The sequence below is a fragment of the Enoplosus armatus genome, chromosome 14, assembly GCF_043641665.1.
Source record: "Enoplosus armatus isolate fEnoArm2 chromosome 14, fEnoArm2.hap1, whole genome shotgun sequence".
Classification (NCBI taxonomy): domain Eukaryota; kingdom Metazoa; phylum Chordata; class Actinopteri; order Centrarchiformes; family Enoplosidae; genus Enoplosus; species Enoplosus armatus.
The window spans coordinates 2,391,164-2,413,837 of NC_092193.1; the positions used below are offsets into that span (position 1 = coordinate 2,391,164).

Genomic DNA, 22,674 nt, shown 5'->3' on the forward strand with positions numbered 1-22,674 from the left:
AGCTCCGGGTTCAGTACTGCACCAGAGAGAGAAAAAACACGAAGAGGTCTCACTCTGCTAACCCGAGAGCGGTTCATCTTTACTGCTCCTGCGTCCCGCCCACTTGTCGAGCTAAACCTCTCCATTTTCTGGGTTTCATTGACGTCTAACTACGGTATTGGATGGTAACAAATGAGCATGTCGCGATATCAAGCAAGATAAAAACAACCTGCTTTGTCGTCATTCTGCAAAACTAATGGGAGCTGTAGCTGCTATATGCTAACAAAATAAAAAGTGGTATATCTTGATGAAAATGAGGTTAAAAATCAGTTCATCATGTTTTATATTTTCATTCACTATTGAAACAAACCCTTAAGACCTCATTTTAGAGATTCTTTTGTAGTGATGTAAATGTAGACCTAATATTTTATGCAAATATTCATGTCATGTCATTGTCATTATTAACAGTATTAACCTTTTTTGATATGTATTTATTTCTTGTATTTTATGCCTTTATTTGACAGCTGACAATACCCCCCCCCCACACACACACACACATGAACTGGGGACATTGCAGTTCAAGGTCAGTGCTTTAACCCCCAGAACACCAGGGCGCTGCACATATCATGTTAAGATAATGTGTTTACTATTATATTCATGTTTAGGACTTTACAAATCTGACACAATTAACATGATTCATTAACCTGAACCTCCTCCGCTTGAGAAGAAGTTAAGTACTTGCAAAGTAAGTACTGTACTCGAGTAACTAGAGTATTTACATTTGATGCTACTTCACGATCTTCACAACATTTCAGAAGTATTCTGCTATTGAATTACATCTATTTTATTTGAAAGGTATAGTTACTAGTTACTCTACTGATTAAAATCTTACAAAATATGAGGGTTTCTTGTGGATTACACTCCTCAACAATAGAAACCACAATGAACTTCAACATGCATCAGTAATAAATATCATATAATATAATGTAACACACATACTTTTATTTGTATTGCTCTACTACTTTTGATAATGCATCTGCACTTTTACTTAAGTAGGATTCTGAATGCAGGACTTTTACTTATAACTGAGAATTTCAACAGTGTGATAGTGCTTCTTTAACTTAAAGGGAAACCGCCAAGTTCACACAGTTTACATGGTTTTGTCCATTATTTTAGTTATCTGTTTCTCACAAGCACACAATTTTGTGAAAAGTCCAACTCTATATTGCTGGAGTTCCCCTTTAAGTAAAGAATCTGAATACTTCTTCCACCACTGTCTGCAGGCCAACAAAGGCATATAGCACGGAGACTGTAGTACTTAAAGGATTGGTAATTACAAATTGGGAGGAAACCTGGAAAAATGAAAACACAATAAAAATGTGTAAAAAGTTGTATCATAGCTTTAGGCTGCACAGCTCACTGCATCTCGCCAAATTATGCCCCTCCGTATAAAGTTGAGCTCTTCCAACTCTTATTGCATATGTGAAAAGTTTGGTGAATAAATGGATTACATTCCTAATTACTATCCTGATTTTGTAATTGAGTTGTGAAGTCACCCTGACTATACCACTGTGATTACAAAAGTAAAACAACTATTAAATGACATTTTAAAAACAAGATCCTACAGTGCAAAGATTGTTTTAAGGCATCATAAAGGACATTTTTTGGAGACCGGGTGACTGGCCTCTTCTGAGTGCTCCATCAACGGTACTATAGACGATCTTTGTGCTGCACACGAAAGGGAAAGGAAACGGCGACTTCTCCATTCCTAAACCCCCCTTCTCTCTCATCTTTAGCTGTAACGAGTGTTTGATCGATCGGAAGCTTTGAGGCGAGTAACGTTTATTCCTCGGTTTCAGGGTTTCTCGGTTGGTTTTTGACTTCCCCTCCCGTAGAGCCTGCTGTTGACCGTGAGGAATTTGCTTCGCGTGAAATTCCAGGCGCCAGATTTATCGAGCCCGACTGCACAAAGTTGATAGGCAAGCTAGGTAGCTAGCCACCTAGCTAACTCTTAGCTAGCTTACTTGCTAACTAGCTTGCAGTGCTGGTCGGGGGAGCCCGTTTTTGCAGACAGTTTTGGGGGCGTCGTTTTTTCATTGCCCTGCAACTGGTCGTGGCGAGCTCCTCTGAAATCTGAAGAGTATTTGCGGTGAGGTCTAGAGCGGTAAGCCGGTTGTTCCTAGCTAGCGTGCTCGATATAGCCTGCTAGCTAATACCCTGCGTATTTAGCCTGGAAGCCAATTCAAGGCCTCAGTCCAACACCACCATCAGCTGCCACTACCACCATAGTATTTGCATTGCCGTGCAGTGAGAGTTGACAGGTGAGTAAGAAACAGTTTTCAAACTTATTGTAAGTCAAAGTGGGCATCAGAGCAACAAACACACGGGTGGACACTGTCAAATCGCTGCCCTGTAAAGTCAGGTTAAGTTAGCTTGCTTGCTAACTAAATATTAGCTTGATTCAAAACGATGGGGGGGTTGGGGAATCCGCGAAATCACGCCGGAGGTCGCCATCTTTCATTGGATGCTGCTGCAAGCCAGCTAACTAGACATGGCTGCTACTTTCCTGCCCGAGTCAACTTTAAAACGTAACGTTGTGATGTGTTTATGGCTGAAACGCCTCCAGTTTTTGTTCATTTATTACCCACATTTAGCCTGTACTTCGCCCTCACAAAGCCTGTATATGTAATGTTGCCCAGTGACGAAGGAGTGTCGCTGTGCATGGCCCTTGGCATGGGCATGGCATGTGAGCTGCAGTCTTTCTCGGCTGTGTCAGCTACTAAACACGCCTGCATTGCGTCTTTAGTAGAAGTTGCAATGTGTGACTAGTAACGTTGATCCAAACAAACACATCTGAAGTGTGCGGTAGCCTGTTTGGATGGAGATAAACACTGGTTCAACACGCCCACAGGGACATGTGAGATGCCTGGTGACCATCCTCCACCAGCGGTAACCCACCGACTAAAAATACACTCGTTGGCCCCTTGTTGCATTTTTCACCGGTGGGGTTGAACCTCGGGCTTATTTTGGAACATCAGAGTAGCATTTTGGTTATAAATCACCTCTTGTGATTATGCAGGGTGGAAACAAGACTGTGGAAGGACGAGGAGGACCGAGCAAAGCGTGTGTTTTGGTCCAGGCCTCGTCTAGACGTTATGATTGACTCACTACATATGTAGAGGAAATGACCGGTATTGTGACCGGGGCAGTCTTTTTCTGGGATGTTTGGGGTCAAACTACATTGTAAAAGTTGTCAGGAGTTATGTGATTACCGTCTGCCCTATATTACGTAAATACCAAGATCTGGTCACTTTAAAGTACTGCTATTTTCTCAAAACTTGCTGCAAGGTAGATTGTGTTTGTGATAGGCGTCAACTCAAACAGTTTAAAATTACAATGTGGTTGGCATGTTATCTCTGAACTGCTGGTGTTTCAGGATCAAAAGGAAAACAACCTTGTTTTAATTTGTATTTAGATTTTCAGTTATATGAAAAAGGCTTCATAAGAGAGTTTCTGTGACTCATCTTGGAGGATATAATCCCTCATTAGAGTGTACACAGTTTACACGTGTCAGTAGCAGTATATTGTTCCCAAAACACAAAAAACTGTCAGGATTTGCAGCAGAGTCGGATGTGCATAGCCAAGTTTAGATCAGTTGCTTAGTTTGAGGCTTTGTTGAGGCCTCTTCGCCAAGTATCCTTTTGAACGACACACAGAAATCTTGGTTGACAGACTAAAAGCCCTAAACCTTCATACAAATGCTTCAAAACCACAGAAATATATTTACTTAACTTATCACTTCAGCCTGGTATTCATATTATTTGCTGTGCCATGGTGTGACTGAAAAAACACACTCGAAAGTCACAGAAGTTAAATGTACATTTCCTTATCAAATTCTGCTGTTCAGTCACACAACAGCTGTTTTGATAGCTGTCTAGAATTGATGGAGAGTTGTGTTTAGCCCCATTCATCGCAGTGCATGACACAAGCACACATGCCGTGTATGGGAATCAGTATGTGGATCAAAGGTCACCAGCTTTACAGCCATGCCATTCTTTTTCTGCTTTGTATGCAAACACAGCGAGGGCCCGTGTCAGAGACAGGCACCCAATTGTTGCGGCGGATTATCAGTGCTTTACAAACGGCTCCAACGGGACAGAAAAGAAGGTGTTTCCAGTGATGTTTGGACTCGCTGGGGTCCTCCTCCCTTTTTGTCTGTAAATATATAAGGTTGAGGTCAGATGAAGTGGAAGTGATCAACCAATGAGACTGCTGGTACTGCTGGTGGTTGACGGTTGACTGATTGACAGACAGTTAATTAAATGTAATCAAAATTATATATTTAATTAAACAACTTGAACTTAACTCAGCCAAGCCACTTGTTGCAGGCTCCTTACTAGGGCCTTACTTGTGTGGACAAAACAAGCAAAGATGCCCAGTTTACTAACATAAAAGACTAAGAAAACCAGCAGTTACTCCTTACTATTTCAAATGAGCATTTGCCATTTTTTTTAATTTCATAGAGTAAATGATTAATTGGTTGAACTGAAAGCAGTCCTAATTGTCAGTTGCAGCCTTAATAGTCGCATATTATTTTCCTGATCTTAGCACTGCGCAGGTCATGGTCTTCTTAAGATGAATCCAGATGACTAGCTAGATCAATCGTTTTAACTTCTGACATAACAAATCCAGAGTTTGTATGAATTATAAAACATACATAAATCAAATACAAACTTTGAGTGAAACTCTGATTTTAAAAATACTAATTGGTAAGCAAACTTTAACTGTTCATTTTCTTTTTTTAAAAATTGCTTTATTCAGAACCTCATTACTAATTTCTCCCTTAAGTTTTATTTTCACTTTGTATTACGTGAAGCTCACTTGGCATTAAGAGGACCTCATTTACTGTAAACCAGTGAACAGTATCGTCAGGCAACAGGAAACACAACATATTTTTGACACATGGGAGTATTATAATCCCAGGTGTAAAACTGAGTTTAAACCTAAAAGGTTTAAAACCTTTTAGTGTTTCAATGAAAAAACAAAGGAACTGTCACAAAATGAAAAGTCTTTTGGCCAAAATATCAGACAACTGAGTACAAATATGTCTTATATCTGCCCTTAAGACATCTGTTGCATTGTATAATAAATGCAGAGTAAGTAGTTGAGGCTGTTTGTTTGGTTGTTTCTATTATGGGTTCTGTTAAACCTGTCTAACCATGTACAAGTCTGTCTACACTGGATGTTAGACTACTGTTAGATATTGATCCCTTAAACTTATGTCCCTTCTCTCTCCCTGTAGTTTACATGTTGAGTTAGGGATTTTTTATCTGACCAATAGCCGACCCTCATTAACTGATTATTAACCAACAAGATTAATGTACTGTTTAGATTGGACGAATGTCTGTGACCCATTTAAAAAATGACCAATAGGCCTATAACTGTTGTTTTTTTTAATAAGAAAGGGTTTATTTTTCTTTGTGAAATAGCAGCGCAAACAACACCAGAACATGAGGATTCACACATTGACACATTGAACCCTCCAGTGCTGAGACCGCTGTATAGAGCATTTAGGCATAACAGCCTGTTTAGAAAAATATTTTATAACTTATGAAAATAAATATCATAGCAAACAGTAGCCAGCTTTTTGAAATGGGCAAATTAATTATCAAAAGCAGACAACAGGTTAACAAAACAGAAACCTTTTCAGACCTCAAATAGTCCTAAAATAACAACAGGCCGAGCCTACCTCAGTCCTGACTCGCGGACAGCTCGTCTACTGGTTTTTATTCAGAAATAGCAACATGTCGACATGCGGTGGGGTTAGTCTGGTGCGCTGGTGTCTTTTGACTGTGAGACTCGTGGAGGAGAATACCAGGTCCGATGGTACCGATGTCCGGGGAACGCAGAGATAGCGCCTCGCTAGAGTGGCCAACCTCGGGAAGAACGTCTGAATACTTTTCCACGAGTTAAGAGTATCCAAGGGGCGGAGGGTGTCCTGGTGCCCCAGGAGCAACATCATTGCTTTAATTCTTTTTTTTTAAGTGATAGTATTAATTGGTCAACATTTTTATTGTCGGTCAAACAGTTAATTATTAACATCCCTAGTTTGAATGTTGTCTTATTTTAGAATAATATCTCCGTGCTTTGGCAAGAGCTGCTAAACTGCAGCTAAATCTGATCTGATATTAAACATGAGTGTAGCCTCTTGAACCAAAATGTATGTGTTACTTCTGTCAGGGTCTTAAATTATTACCTGCCAGGTGCCAGTAGAATTTGTGTTTGATAAATAACTTGGAGTCAAAGTCAACATGGCAGCCAACATTTAGAGATGTAACAATACTTTTGCACTAAAAGATAAATTTTAAAAACAAATCTGTTGTGTGAGATTGGGCTGATTTTGAATTATAGCTCTAAATTTGTTGTTTTTTTATTTTATTCAGTACAGCACACATTATTCTGTTCACAAACCGGCATTAAAAACAAGTCACAGTAGTATGAAAAAGCGTATTTTGTCTAATTAGTTATCTCAGGAGGTAGTTCTGTGCTTAGACCAGTCCAGACAGGCTTTTATAAAGTAACTATCGGACACTGCCCCCTGGCCTTTTTCATCTTACACGTGGAACAACTGATATTAAGCCACAGTCATGTGATAAACATCCATTCTTGAATCTAACTTGTTTGTCCCCTCTGCCCCCCTGTAGCTTACTTGGTGACACAGAGACTTCTCCCTGAGGAGCCAAGAAGCAGACGGCTCATGACTTCTGACCAGGACACGAAAGTTGTAGCTGAACCACAGGTGCAGCAAGTACAAGAGGCAAAAGAGAACTCTCATTTGGTGAGTGGTACATACACAGACGTGTTTTTCAGTTGTCCTGCTTTTCATGCATGTTGATACAGTTGAATCATTTCCAGTGACCATTAAAATCCCCAAAATGTTCAATTTAGTTGTTGATAAGATATCATGACAAATCAAATTAACTTTTATCTTTTTTTTTTTAAATAAAAGTGAGATTGTCATACATACAAGCATAATATTGTGAATTATTTCATTTTGTAGGCAGAATTTATTTTAAATCATGAAACACGTGGAGATTAACAAATAACAATTTAACAAATGTTAAACAATATTTTGTAGTATTTTAGCATTTCCCATTAGAGTTTTCCAATGTGGATAAAATCCTTTATCAAAGTATATGTAATTTTATGTATTGATATATATTGTGATGCAGTACATTTTCTGGAAAATCTCTTTATGGATAAAATAACCAGACAGGAATGTGTGTCTTTGGCTAATCCAGCATATTCAATTAGGGCTGCAACAATTATTTTCAAAAGGCAAAAGGTTTTTTAGCTCTTTCTCTGATTGGCTGGTATTATCAAAGGCTCAGCCCACCATCCTTAATTTGACTTCATTGATGTTCAAGTCATCAACGTTTTGCTTTTTGTGACCAGACGAGCAACAGAGTGGAACGTGAGATACCTGCTGTTTTTATTGCAGCCATCTGCTGGATGGATGATTGTGTTGCAGTAGAAGTTTATTGATTTTTAGGTGGCTTTCAGGTGGTGTCGTTCACAGCAGATTTCCCAAAGTGGATTGAGCTTGTTTACACACACACAGTGGATTACTTGTGCTGCATTACGATTGTAGGTGGGGAGGTGACGCTCTTACCAAAACTAAATGAAGGAGTTATACAGTGGAGAACGCAAGTTACATCTGTACCGTTTAACAGGTGAACCGATGTGGGGTGGTGGTAAACACGTGTTACATTAGAGAAAGTTTCAGTTCCTACATCACCAGCATGATGGGCATCCAATAGTGAAGTGTGCCTGTGGACAGTAGATGTGAATTCAAAACAAAATAACATGTCTTGTTGTTGTGCCAACCACCTAGATTTTTAGAAAAAGTCCTCAAAGTCATAGTCAGTTCTCTTCCAACCTTGATAGAGAACATCATACCAGCCACAGTCCGGTTTTGACTGGAGTTGATTTCCCACACTGATTATGTATAATAGAGAAGTGCTTTGTAAAGAAACATGAGAAAGAAGCAACTATTGTAACTAAATAACCATGACCTGTTTTTATTTCTCTCTTTTCACGGGCTGGTATCGGCCCTATTGATCACAGATGTGACATTTTGGACCTTGTTGGAGCGGCACATCTCGAGTGCAGTAGAGCACCAGTTGAGATTTCATTCTCATGCCTTCATGGGATGTGACGACACAACATAATGCACTATCAACTAAACAAACTGGAGCTTAAACTGAGGCCTTGTCAGAAGGAATGTTGGGACTGAAAAATAAGATGCTTATTTACCACCATCACACTAAGTTAGCTGGGTGCGGATGTTGTTGTTAATGTTTCAGCAGCTCCTTCATCATGGTTTGTTTTTCCTGGTGTTGACAGACTTGTCTTTTTATGATCCCATCCTTCTCTTTACAAAATCCTAGTCGTCTGCTGATCCTCACATTGATTTGTGGCTCTTTAAAGCAGTTTTTGACAAAACTGTCTCCTGGATTATTTTGAGGCTGCAACTAATTATTTTTATCATCGATTTAATCTGCCGATTATTTTCTCTAAAATCATTCAGTCAATAAAATGTCAGGAAGTTGTGAAAAATTCACCTCATATTTTTCAAGAGCCAAAGTCGATGTCTTCAAATTGCTTGTTTTGTCCAAAACCCATAAAAGAATCAATATATAACCATTTAAAACCAGACAGAGAAATCTTCACATTTGTGGAGCTTGAACCATCAAATGTTTATTAATCACTTAGCTATAAATAAGTTATCAAAACCTTGCCCATTCATTTTCTGTGAAGAGACTGATTGATCTACTAATGGTTTCAGCACTTAGAGAGACTAAACAACAACAATGTACAGAAATGTGAGATCCTGTGGTAAACCAATAGAAACAGTAACCGATATAACCGGTGTATATATGTAAGTTTAGTTTGATGTTAAAGCTGGCAGCTGCCACGTTAATAAAAGTTCAAAACACACAATGTTGTTCCTCTTGCTGTCGAGACCTAGACGTAGAATTACCTCCAAACAGAGCAGAGTCCTAACACTTTGTCTACACCTTTTATTAGTGTGTTTCCCTCTTAATACAAGGGTAGCTGCCCAAGCTAATTGCAGGTTGTCTTTGAAACTGTGCATGTGTGTAGTGAGCAGAAATGTTTTACATTTTGGCTTTATTACAGCAGCTACCAGACAAAACTCTTTAATTTATGTTATCCTATTCCGCTAAACACTTTAACAAGCAACAAAATATCAGTGGCAGGTTATTATAGAAGGGAGACTCTCAAGGGAACTACAGTCTGCAAGACAAGGGTCACATGACAGATGGAAGCGGCCTTAGTTGTCAGTGGGCTAATTTGTGATAGCCTTGCTAGCTTATCATCTTGTTCTGTAGAAGGTAATCCGTGAAGAAGCACATAATAAACCAGGCAGGAATGTGTATCTTTGGCTAATCCAGCATATTAAATTAGGGATGCAACAATTATTTTCATCTCTAATCAATTTGCTGTTTATTTTTCTCAATTAATCGCAACTTAAAAATGACTTTAAACAATTAAGCGGTTATCAAAATTGTTGCCAGTTATTATTTTTCTGTAAATTGACAGATCGTTTGAAAATAAAGAAAAATCTAGGGGTGTGGAGTTTATAAGACCTCTGTAGTCCGCTCGTCATCTCTGCTTGATGCTAGCAGCTTGGGGCTACATTAATCGCTACAAGCATAACACACCAGAATCTCTGACCTAACTGGTTTTGAATTCTATCTTTTACTTTTATTGAAATAACAGGAGGCATAATTGATTAAAAATGCAGCCATGGGCAGTTTGTGATGGTTACAAGGAAGAAAAGCTGTTCAACTGGGCGTGAACAGATTACTATGAGAGCTTTATTTTGTTTGGCACAGAATGTCTGAAAGGTGCTCATGAAGTCTTCGACACATATCACAGTGACATAACATCCCGTTTCATTCTGTGGTCACAGGTCATTAGTCACTGAAAATGAATGTGCAACAAGTGAAGCGTCTTTAATGTTAATCCATCGTCTCTATTCGCGATGGGTGTGTCTGAAGTTTGTTAAAGGTCGCCATGGATCTTAAGACATTCATAGTGGAAACATCCAGCAGTAACTATTATTTTGTACCTGTGTTCCCTCTGTGCTGATGGTTTAGTGCTCTGCCTGTCATCATCCATCACACAGTCCAAACAATATCTTGTTGCAGACATCAGTCATTGCTCCGCTTTGTCCTCAGAGGTTGAGGTGATGTAAATGGGTAAACATAGTAGAGCATTTTATCAGGTGCAGTGGAATTGTCTGATATTAAGTGTCTGGGCAGGTAAACTGCAAAAAGTACCTGTTGAGAACAATGGGCTAAAATGCACTTGTAAGTCTTATAACCTGTTCTGTGTGTAGAATTGAGGACTGTGTGAAGCGATGAGCAGACTTCTAGATTAAAGACTTATAGATCTGTTCAGAAGGTTTTACATATTAAGAAGAAACAGACTTGTGTTGTGTACCTAGCTAGTGGCGGACTAAAACCAAACTGCAGATTGATACACAGTAGGACACGTGGTAAAAAGAGACAAGTATTAAGCTTTTCATAAACATTTTCACAGTCTGATTTTATTTTTTATTTTTTGGCAGATATTGTGCATGTCAAATGTCAAGAGAACAAACTACATGCATTTTCTCTGTCAATGGTTGGTCAACTTTTGTCTTGATGTCTTAATGCTAATTTTTTCATAAACATTTTCACAGTCTGATTTTATTTTTATTTTTTGGCAGATATTGTGCATGTCAAATGTCAAGAGAACAAACTACATGCATTTTCTCTGTCAATGGTTGGTCAACTTTTGTCTTGATGTCTTAATGCTAATTTTTGTCTTTTTGGGTGCTTCACACCTGCTGTGAGCCACATGCAAAACAAAAATGTTGATTTAAACAAAGCAAGGTTAGTTAACTATGTAGACATGGGAGGAACAGATGTGGTGGAGTAGAGTGTTTTGCAGTAACTGGTCGTGCAACCAGTCAGGAGCCTGTTTGATAGCCATCATTTGCTTTGATTTTATTACCTCGTGTTCAGAGAGAATATGGTAGTAAAACGGGAACCAAGATTTGACTGCATTAAATTGACACATTCAAATGTTGTCTCAATGTTATCAGCCACAGTGGTGAGTGACAACTTAGTTTATCTCCGGATGTTGAACTGTTGTATCTGCACTGGAAATTTGTACATACAAATATTACACAATCTATGCTTGGCTGCTGATCTGTGGGAATAAGATAAGTAGTTCACCAGAAAAGACAAATGACCCAAGAATGCAAAGGACTGTACATTACCAGCAGCTGTTTAAGCCTTAGCCGCCATGATGCATTTTACATAAAAAAAATCACAGTTTCTTCAACGTAGTTCCAGGACAGGGATTCGTAAGTGTGCTTTGAAATTATCTAAAAAAAGATGCTTATTAAAACTTAAGAGGAGCTCACTGTCTGTGGTAAAAATATGTTAATTGTTTCAGTGTCAAAAGTAACTGATTGTTGTCTGTACAGGAACTGCTAGTAGCTAATACAGAATGACGTTTTATGGCTCAGATTTGCTAAAAAGTGGACGTCTTTAGGCTAAAAAGCCATTCAACACAAGCCCACAGCCAACTCGCCGACTCCATGGCAACATTGTACTTCCTGTTTGCATCTCCCAAGGCAATGTGGGAACTGTAGTGCCAAAACTGATAACATATTAATCACAAAATCCTTGAAAAACAACGTTTTTCTTTTCTCTACAGCCTATCAGTAATTTTGTTTGACACTACTAAGGCATAGAGTGTCCCAGTGAGCGATTATGCCTGTGTGTTTTTTCTCACCGACCTCCCTGTGTAGGTGATCTTGTGCGCGATCCCCACAGACTCCTCAGTTCATTTCCACAGTCAGTATGGCTTATGATTCTGTCAGGGTGCTACACAATCTGCAGATTTGATTGATGGAAGCACATGTGACACTTTTGCAAAGACTGTCCGGGCTAAATGTGGTCACCACAGTGGGATATTACACCAGCCTCTGGGTAAATACTAGTAAATTCTGGCTGTGATGAGTAAACCTGCCTCCTCTACCAGCCACTTAACCAACTGTGGATTGGATTTCTGGTTCTTTCCAATGAAAAGCCACTGCTGGTTTGACTGAAGGTGGCTGGTTTTCCTGGCTGGGGGCGTCACAATTTGGATTGAAAATTTTACTGCAGTATTTGGCACCAGTACTGTGGCTTGAGGAGGAAAGTGTTAAGGTTCCAGATCACTCCCCGTTTTGGCCGCAGTTATGATTCTACTGAAGGCTCCTGCATCTTTTTAAATAATTCTTCCTTGGATCAGAGATCACACTTTTTTGTGGAAAATCTTTCTTTGTAGCACTCTTGTTTTAACAGTACTTTTAGCAGTGACTGTAATTTGCTCAGAGTGGTGAAGCATGGCTGCTGCTTCAGTACAGAGGAAATGCAGGGAATTGAATTGAGAAAGTGAAAATGTGTCTGTCACAAAGCAAGCACAGGGATGTGTCTTCATGTTTCCCTGATGAGTTTCAATCAACCTCTTCAAGTAGGAAAGAATGTGGAACTAAGGAAATGGGTAAGAAATAGGCGGATGGCCTTCAGGCGAAGAAAAAGTTATTTTTCCGGAGAGCTCCAAAATTAGGAAATGGAAACAGCCCGCTGTCTTTTTTCCACTGTCATTTACACATGCTCAAGATTGGAAAGAAGATTGGCAGCGAAAAGGAAGGGGCAAACTCCCTCTGATTGAGTCCAGTGGGCTAATGCTTCAGGCTGTAGGTCTCATTACAAGCCGGGATTAGTGGTGGGAAAAGCGGTCAGAGAACCAAAACACTGCTTCCAGGGTTGAATACACACAGTTCAGGGTGTCAGAGTCCCTGAGCAAAGTCAAGTTATAGAAAATCTTTCCCCCACACCTTTTTTTAGCTTTAAAAGTCATGAAATGCACATGACGTCTGCACAGAAGTTGTAGTTCAGTCCAGGTTATCTTAGTAAATGCATTTTATTTGCTTTTAGATTTGTCACTTCAGATGCTGCCCTGCTGCTGTCAGTATACTTCACACTAAACACGGACCAGAATTTTGAATCCTTTTTTAAAAAGACTTCCAAAATGTGCAATGAATTGAAACAAAAACAAACAGTGTCGGGACCACAGGAAGTAAAATTGAAACTTCAACCCACATACAAATTTCCTCAGAATTTAGATACAAGAGGCTGTTGCAAAGGCTGCACACTAATTTCTGCATGACTGTAGAACTTGATTAAGAATGCACATTTATTAATCATGTAATATTTAACCTGGCAATATAAAAATGTGTCTAACGTGTTTAACTAATAGCACCTAGTAGATCTTGAAATAGGAATACTAACATAACATTTAATCTAAGACCAAGTTATATAGAAATCTACTTCTTTCATCTAAGTAATCCAAATCTAGTTTAGCCCCAATCTGAGCTGGTGCCATAGTAACACAAGCCATGTTGTGCTACCAAACCCTTGTGTTTTTCAGCTCATTCCTTATTCCCACACATGCGTACACACAGAAAGACAGAGTGGTGCACCATATGCCTTGCACATATGTGTTAGAAACAGACCAGAAATTGAACATGACCTATTTATAGCACAGCGTGTTAAATCTAATCAGTTATAGACAAAAGCTGGAATGAACTGGGATCAGATCCTCATCTCATTTGTAAGTGAATGTTACTGTAACAGCCAAGCCACAATTTAGTTAAAGAGCTTTTGCAGGTATAAAAATGCTTGTGTGTGTGCGTATGGATGCAGAAATAATCAAAAATATGGGGGCAGAAACAAAATATTGAGTTTCTTCTTAGTCAGTGATCCAGCTCTGAAAAACCAGATGAAACTCAAAATATGTTTGACATTCAGTTGAAAAAGCTCAACTTCTCCCCATGCAGCTGCTAACGTCAAGTCAGACTGATATTTAACAACTTTACATGGCTAATTATTGCACAGTATTAGCAATTGTAAGTAAAACTTCACGACACATTCATTTAACCATTTACAGCACACATGGGGTGAAAGATTTGAAGGGTTGGAAGTCAAACTTGGTGCCATGGGCTAGTTTAGTTTTTAACACGAGAGTTATTATCTTAGAGTTAGAGTTCGTGCTGACATGCTGAGAAATCTAATGAAGTGCATCTCTGCCATCTTTAAGTTGGGACCAATTTCTTCGTTTGAATTTCTAACTTGGTCTCATCTGTGGAAGTCAGCCGTGGTCTTCTAGTTAGGGCTGCAGAGGAATATGGCTGACATCAAGATAGATCTGTAACTATATGCATGAAAATATTCAAATAGTTTAGTGCAATGATATGATACACGATACTGCGATATGACTTTACTGGAAGTTAATGAGCAATAGATTATTGCCCAGCCCTACTATAGTCATTCTGAATTGCCATTTTATTTCACTTTATTCAGCCTGCTGTTGTGTTAATATCCCAATAATAAGAGTTGTCATTTCTGTAAGTCGACTTACAACAACCTGTACAGCTGCAGCAACATGCCTATCGCCAATTATGTGGCCATTTTCCCATCATTTTGTTCATCTTTCTACAAAGCTAGCGAGCTACCTATCTGCATGCCATGATTTTTAATCTTACCTACAAAGTTCTAATTTGTCCATTATTTCTGCACCAATGAGCAAACCAGACCTGTTTGAATTAATAAATAAATTGATCTTATTTTATCTACATGTGATGTAGGTTGTTGATTATGTCGTGTTGTATCTGAAAACTTCCACAAACGTAAACACCTGGTTTGAATGCCATCTTACATTGTGAGAAACTGAATTGGTAGTACCTCATCACCTTGAACCACTTCTGTTGATGCTATATTAGTCTAATGGTGTAGGAAATGGTGTGCAGGATGAAGCGTTTTACAGTAGCTATGATGCATTTGAGTGCTGAGCACTCATCTGGCCCGTTGTCCCCTTCAGCTCTGTGGCTGTCAGAGGGAAGATGAGCCTCAGCTCTGCAGACAGACAGATAAGTCCAAATTCAGCTGTTTTTGTTTTCTCCCCTGAAGGACTCTTGCATGTCTGCCATCTCTGTCTTTCTGTCTGCCGCTGCGAGCTTGCCTCCATCAGAGAGGCAGCGCAATAAACCCAGCGCTATGCCGGCTGGCCTCCTATGACACCGGCAATAACTCGTCTCTGTCCGCGGTTCATGATGAATCACCTTCTCTCGTCTCCTCCTAAAATACTCCCTCAATCAGGGAAGCAGCTAACCTTTTCCTCCTCTGTGAAGGAAGGGAACATTTTAAAATTTTGAAAGGTCAAGTGGTGCCCAGAACGTACACATCCGGTGATGTCAGCAACAGTTTCTATGGCAGCCAGCCGGACAGGAGTGGGAGTTTTACATTAGTGCAGGGCTGGATTATTAGCAGAGGTGGGGGTGTGTGTCTGTCTGGCCAGACACATCCCGAATGATCTTGCAGTGCAGCGTTAGTGAAATACAACCCAGGAGCAATGTCGCTTGCTGCTCATCTTGTATCAAGTCAGGCTTATCTCTCTCTGTCCTCACTCCTTAAGTCTTTCCTTTTAATCTATCTTCCTTTGTTTCTCTGCTTAATTCTATATTTAACTCAACTTGCTGCTTCTTGAATAAGAAGCAGGTTTCCCAGCCTTTCTTTTGCCTCAGCAACTCGGCTCGTTAGCAGAATAATCTATTAAAACCAAGGCTCAAGAGGGCTGATTTAATTTGAGCGATACCTCAGGGTTGATTTAGCACGTGGATCACTGGAGCAGGCTTCGTTTGAGCTCAGGTGTGCAACTCTAACACTCCCTCTACAGCTCCAGTATTTTTGCCAGAGAATGACTCAGTGCAACAGCGACAAAACAAAAGCAGAGATGGCTGCTTAACAGGAGCAAGACAGCCAGTCAGCTTCTGCAACGTCAGCCTAGCCCACCGGGGCAGAGGAGCCTCAGTGCTGTCATCAGATTTGTTGAATCAACCCAGCAGCTTGGATCGGAGGGGCCAGACAGAGCGTGGCAGTGGCTGTGATTTGACAGGGACGACTTGGAGAGGTGTGGTGCCTTCACTTGGAGGAGCCCGCGTTATGCTTAAGGCATACAATGTTGGTCTGGAGTCTTCCTCTGCCTCTCTGTGGAGATACTTAGACTCTGTTTATGTGTGTTAATCATGGATTGGATGCAGTGGAGCCTTATACCACCACCGTCAGGAAGCTCCTGGCCGGCTATGCCTCAGGACTTCAATGAAACGCTGGCTCTGACCACGGCTCTGGGTTACAGTCTGTTAGCCTGTGAGACATGCATGCTGAACTGCTGCTTTGATCCTGTGAGTATGTCCAGCAGGCAGCAGGGCTTTATGAGCATGGTTCCTGTCAGCTTGTACCTGCTTCTCTGCTGTTTTGAAGGGGAGTCTTGTTGGCAGATGAGGCGGTTGTATGACATGATTGATGAGTGCCTGTTAAAGGATTTCTGTTGCTCAAGTCAGAAAATTCATTGAAATAGTGGACATTTCTGTAGACTTTCATTTTAATGAAATAAAGTTGACCTGACCTGTTAGCATAATGATTATGGAAAATAAGTCTTCCCATTCAGCCAACGTGGGTCTGCTCCTCAATTACTTGGAGTATAGTGATGAACATTAAAGCGATTAAAACACTGCAAGACATGCAGGAGGGTTGCTAAACCGTATATATTCCCCTTTGCTATTGAATAATAACACATCACTGTCTTGTTTGCTCATCTGCAAACACTTATGTCACTAATTTCGAACATGCTGTATTGTCAAATAAGCAAATGCGACTTTTGTATGTATGTAATATGTGTGAAGCTCCTTACTTAAGTTTTACAGATTGCTTGGTGAAATGAGTGAAACTGTAGTGTCTTTATGTTTTACAATAAGTTACTATCGATGCACAGATATCAGTCAACATTGACATCTCTGACCAAACTCTGTGTTCTGTTCACAGGAATCCGCCAAGGTTTCAGACCTCAACCCCAATGCGAAAGCATGGGCCAACCACATGTTTAGCCTGGACCCCAGCGGGAGTGCTGACACCACAACTGCTGCCCTGCAGCCATGGAAGGAAGGCTGCGATAGTTCGCCCGACCCCGGCCCAGAAGGTCAGCCAAAGATTTGGGATACAAAATATGCTGACCACCTCTATATTTAGCATCTGTTATTTTGCCATCATAACAAATTAAACAAAATCTAAATGCACTACATCTGCAATACACACATATGTACATAAGAGTAATAAGTCACGAAAGCACATAAATGTAAATAGGATACACACGACAATTTAAAAAGCAGCAGATTGGTTGGAAAGCAAGATAATCGTTGAAAAGGGGAGTGTCGGGACATGCCCTAAGGACAAAAAGGACAAAAGAAGTTTCCTGACACTTGAATAATTTGTGCCTTTATTACACTGTCGAAGTATTGAATACAATACATCCATTAAGTTGTAGTGGCATGTTATGATGTTATGCACCATAGCCAAATGACACATCATGGGACTCCCTGACTGCAAATACCATAAAATAAAGTTCTATAATAGGAAATAAAAAAAATGACATGCTTTTATTTGTTTGGGGGGTTTTTTGTAGTACAGAGATCACTTAACTGGGGACCTCTAAAGTACACATTTAATATCTGTCAAAGCAGCTGGTAAAATAAACACTAACAAACATGGCAGTAAGAAAGAGGAACCTTAGCTAGGTTGTGGTTGGTGACAATTTTCTGTCTAACAACAAGTAAACTGAAACTGAATGAAGGTCTGAAAGTTAAGAATAAAAAGGCTGGATTTTCTGCTTTGGCTTAAATGGAAACGGCATAAATTTCTTCAAAAAGTTTATTCCTTGGAGCTATATTGGTGAAGAGGTGCAGGGGGGAGCACTTAAAGAAGTTGAAGTAGCAGTTGTATTTGAAGCACTGAAAGAAATTGAAATCTCAGTAGTGGTTGGATTTCTGAAAGGAGTTGAAGTGTCAGTTGCTCTTGCACAATAAAATATAAATACAAACTTGACTTGAAGGTAGTGAAACTGTCTGTTGGATTTGAAACACTGTAGAAGGCTCAGGTGGGGTTTAAGTATCTGGTGAGCATAGCCAATGAAAGGGGTTGAGAAACGTGTATCGCATTTTCAGTTTTTATATTTGCCTACATATATGCAGTCATATGTGAATTATATGTGTGATATAAACTGCAGTTAAACACTGGATAAAGAGGAGTTTAGAGAAGTTGCTGTGTCAGTTGTTGTGGAATTACTGGAAGGCGTTAAACTATCAGTTGGATTGAAAGGAGTGTTAAAACAAAGCGTATGTAACACAATTCAAATGTGATTATAAATTGTCTGCATGAAGGTCTTTTGAAAAGTTGATTCCTTGGAGTTGTGTTGGTATGAGAGTAACAGGTGAGGTTGAAGCACTTTGAACACTGCAGGTAGTTTTTCATTTTAATTTTGAAAGACTAAACAGAATCGGTGGGTTATTTGAGGTTGAAGGGTCAGGTGGAGTTGATACATTGAAAGGAGCTGAAGTGTTAGAATGCAGTCTATTTAACATATAGGCCAATACAATATATCTGTAATAATCCAGTGCCGACCAATAATGATGGCTTGTTGGGGGGAAAAAAAAACAGCTGGGCTCTACTTAAAAACAACTGTTTTGCTTTGCAGCCTGTCTTTGTCCATTCTTGTCACTTTTCTCATCATGCCGAGACACCTCTTAAATCATTCATACTCAATTTAGTACAAGCTATGAATATTCTAACCGCAGTCACTGTTCCCGCTACACAAATGACCGTAATGACTCACTTTAATGTGCCCGGCCAAGTATAGCCAACGCAGAGGCAACAAGGACATGGTGGCGAAACAGAAATTATTGATTAGTCTACGTTTGACTCTGATTGACGTCCTGGCCTATTTCGTCTCCCCTTTCGTCTACGTCTGTGAGGACATTTATGAAAAATTCATTGCTGAAGACTTGAGACTTTTATGTAGTCTGGCCATTCACGTAGTAGGCTTTTTTTTCACCACTATGCAGTTATTGTGAATTTGCCATGAGGAAAGGAAAGTTCTTTTCCTCAGCACCAACAGTGGCTGGTTCCTCCTCCTTAAGCACTCACTGTCACTATAGCTGTATATCTGTAAATTGATCAATGTTGAGTGGTTAGGTTGTTAATAAAGTGACAGTGTTTACTGCTCAGCACCGTGAAGGAGCTGTGGATTTAATTCAGACATTTAAAATAGAAGCTACACACATGTGAACATCACTGCGGTCACTGCTCTCACCCATGTTTCCTTTAACATTCATACTAGTTTTCTATTTTTTTGCATCATTTTTTCAGTAGTGAACAACTTTGATAAGTAAAGGAAATAGTTAAGTGTTCACCATTATTTTATATGTTACAAGAACAGTTTTAGGATGGTGATCTGACTGATGTAGAGGTGATTTATTTTAGCCATAATTTCCAGTACTCTCAGGACACATCTACTTGGAATCCTTTACCAGAATCTTAAAAATTCTAGTCAGTAAATTAAGTATTTAATTTTCTCACATAAAAAAAATTATAAAAAGTATGTCTTATGTGTATTACATTCAGGTGCGTTTTCCATTATCTCCTTTAAATACCTCCCTCTCTAAGGATTAGTCTTAATCTGTCTCTGGTAAACAGGCTTTGAATGTATAGGCTCAATTAAACTTCAGCACTTTGAGTATTAACTTTGTAGTCTGTGTTTTGAAAGGGATTCTCTGTTGCAGACAATTTAGATTAATTTCTCTAGAATACACAAAGAGTTGTCTGAAGTTTTTAGACTATTGTGAATTTGGTAAATGTGGAAGAGTGATTGGAGGTTAGTCACAGAGCAGGTAATTGCAGGTTCACTACTTGCAAAAACCAGTGTGATGTTATGAAGCACACTGCACTTCTCAGATTATCTACCAAACAAACAATGGGAGCGGCACTGCGATGTCTGGGTTTATTTTGTATTGGTGAAGTGCGCTTTCTGTTGTCCTGCCACGGTGACTGCTGCCGCTCATGCAAGCTACTAAAGTCTTCTTATTTATTTAAGGCCAATCTATCAAATGAATGTCTCCCTGTGTGTCTCCAAACTTTGTTTAGCTTTGAGTAGGAAATACAAATTCTTTAGTGAACCGGCTGTATGTATTGTGTAGAGTATCATAATGCAAAATCATTTATTTGATAATGTAACGAGTCACTGAAATCATTGTATGTACCATTTGGCTATTCAAATTTGGTTTAATATCTTTGATGCTTTAACAAGAATTATGTGATTGGCTAACTGACCATAAATCCTCAGATAGGGCATTGGCCTATTTACCTCAAATGCAGAAGCAACCAGGCCTTAGTTCCTAATTTACTCTGTTTTTATAAGGATATTTTATCATGTTTCTTTGAGACGTCTCCCCGTTTTCTTATGTGTTCCTGTTTTAATTTGCTGTTGATGCTGCTTGCTGCAAACTCAACACTTCCTCCTCGTCTACCTGACTCAGTTCAATAACATGTTTATTACAGCACTAATTCAGTTAGTACAACAACCTGTGTGTGTCATATTCAACTCTCGGTAGCTCTGAATTTTCCCTCTCTAAGAGAAACACAGTTTTCATTCACAAATTATTCCACTCCAGTCGTTTGTAAAGGGACATAATTCCTCCCTTTCTCAGTAGACTTTTAATGTGAAAATGACCATGAAGTCTTGAGTTTCACTGACACTATCTTAATAAAAAAACAGTAAATTAAAATGAGAAAATACTCGTTTGTAAAAGACTTACTTCAGCTTTTTATGATCTTAGCAGAATATTGGCGATCATGACATGACTCATTTTTGTTCTGATTTAATTAGTGTGTTGGAAATGTACTGTACATTATGCTGAATTTGTAATTTGAGTTGTAAAGCTAATCTCACCTGTCCTCAATGCTGACATTATTTACGAGCACTCTCCTTCTGAAAATGTATAGTGGTCTAAAAAAGACAAGCTAGAGGGAGCAAAGTGATTGGTCCTTTCCATCTTTGTGGGCATTTATTGAAGGAGAAAAAAGGCACAAACATGCATACCAGACCAGCTGCCACAGATAGCTTCCAATATTAATGGGCTTTTTTCCATTTAACAGGTACATATTTGCTAATCCGGAGATGGGGATCAGATATGAGGCACTTTGTCCTTTTTAAAAGGCACTACTTTTAGGTTAAATGGCTATTGAAATGTCCTCTCCTAACACCTTTAATAATTATTATCCCCCCCCCCCCGTTGATTATCACAGGCTATGAAGCCAGTGAAGACAAGGCTTACAAGGAGCCCCTACTAACCGACCCAGATGAGCCTCCACCGGCACCAGTAATGCTGGCCGAGCCGGCCCCCGTGGCCTCCGTCACCCTGGAGTGCTCCGAGCCAGCCTACACAGAATACCCCGAGCCTGGGCAACCAGGGCGTACAGGTGGGCTGATTAGTGATTGATTGTTTGTCATAGCAGGCTGTGGGCTGGTTGCAGATCAGTGGGGATTATCCATGTGTCTACAAGGCCTGGAGACTTCTTACAGTTTTCAACCATACACTGTTAGGCACCATCAACCAATCAGGAACAACCTAATTGGTGGTATGACATGGTGTAGTGCTTGATTTGATTCAGTATCTGGAGGGTCTTGGGCCTCTGACACAGGTTTCCAGTAAAACAAACGCAGGAATTAGGTTACTTTTCTGTGTATATGTAGCTGCTGGAGTTGAAGTTTACATTTTAATAATATGAGAAGGGTTTTAGGCCTTAATGATAATGTATTTGCTGCCAGAGAGACAGGCAAATATACAATGTGATTTAAAGATGCAATAAAGAAATTTTAATTGTTTTAAAAGTGGTCTTGGCCGAGGCAGATTGTATCTACTTGTTCTGGTTGGCAGGTTAAGTGAATAAACACAGTTACAGTTACTGAGTGATGCTAGCAATGTTGTGTCTTTATTTTACTTAAGTCTTGGTGTTTGGAATAAAATTGCATCATGTAAGTTAGTAATGTTAGGAGCTGTGCTCAGTCTCAAGCAGCAGAGAGTCTGGAGGCATACAGACAATAAAGACATTAAGAGCGGTTTGTTGTTTTATGTTTTATTTATCGCAGCATTAAACTTTCATTGACCAGTACCAGACACTATCTGTGACAAGACATTTGTCTCTAAACGCCATCTACCCGACAGGAATGTCAACAACAACAACACCAAAGCTGAAGGGGGTGCTAGTGCCTAGAGAAATATTATAAAACACTGTACAAGTACATGTCTCAGGTTCTGTCCCACTGTTTCCAGACTTTCCACCCCACTAAATGATCAGCTCCAGGGGGCAGCAAATGAATAAAGACAGATTCAAATGTGTTAGTGAGCCACTCGTATAGTTGAGAAACTTGTACTGTAGAACAAAAGACGTCTAAATTAATTTGTCCTGAATTAATTCGCAGTCATCATCCCCTTGATGAGTAGAAATTGCTTATAAAACAAAGGCGATTCACGGGGAAATCACACTGGTTGAGTGTTTGCTGAACTACTAACAAGCATACTACATGTTTTGTGAATAGATAAAAAAAAAAAATTCTTGTACTTTTTATGATAAATAATCATTGAAATGTTTGCTCAGCATCTCTGCTCTACCCCACCCACAT

The 22,674-nt window shown here is 39.5% G+C and overlaps 1 protein-coding gene across 1 annotated transcript in view; it reads left to right on the forward strand.

The window, feature by feature from the left end:
* The first annotated feature begins 1,985 nt into the window (after positions 1-1,985).
* The window catches only part of LOC139296861 (la-related protein 4B-like), a 35,363-nt gene continuing 14,674 nt past the window's right edge, over positions 1,986-22,674 (forward strand). The window contains exons 1-4 of the mRNA XM_070919420.1: positions 1,986-2,300; positions 6,684-6,817; positions 16,986-17,139; positions 21,297-21,470. Coding sequence (XP_070775521.1) covers positions 6,737-6,817; positions 16,986-17,139; positions 21,297-21,470 — 409 coding nt within the window. The 5' untranslated portion in view covers positions 1,986-2,300; positions 6,684-6,736. The remainder of the gene's footprint in view (positions 2,301-6,683; positions 6,818-16,985; positions 17,140-21,296; positions 21,471-22,674) is intronic.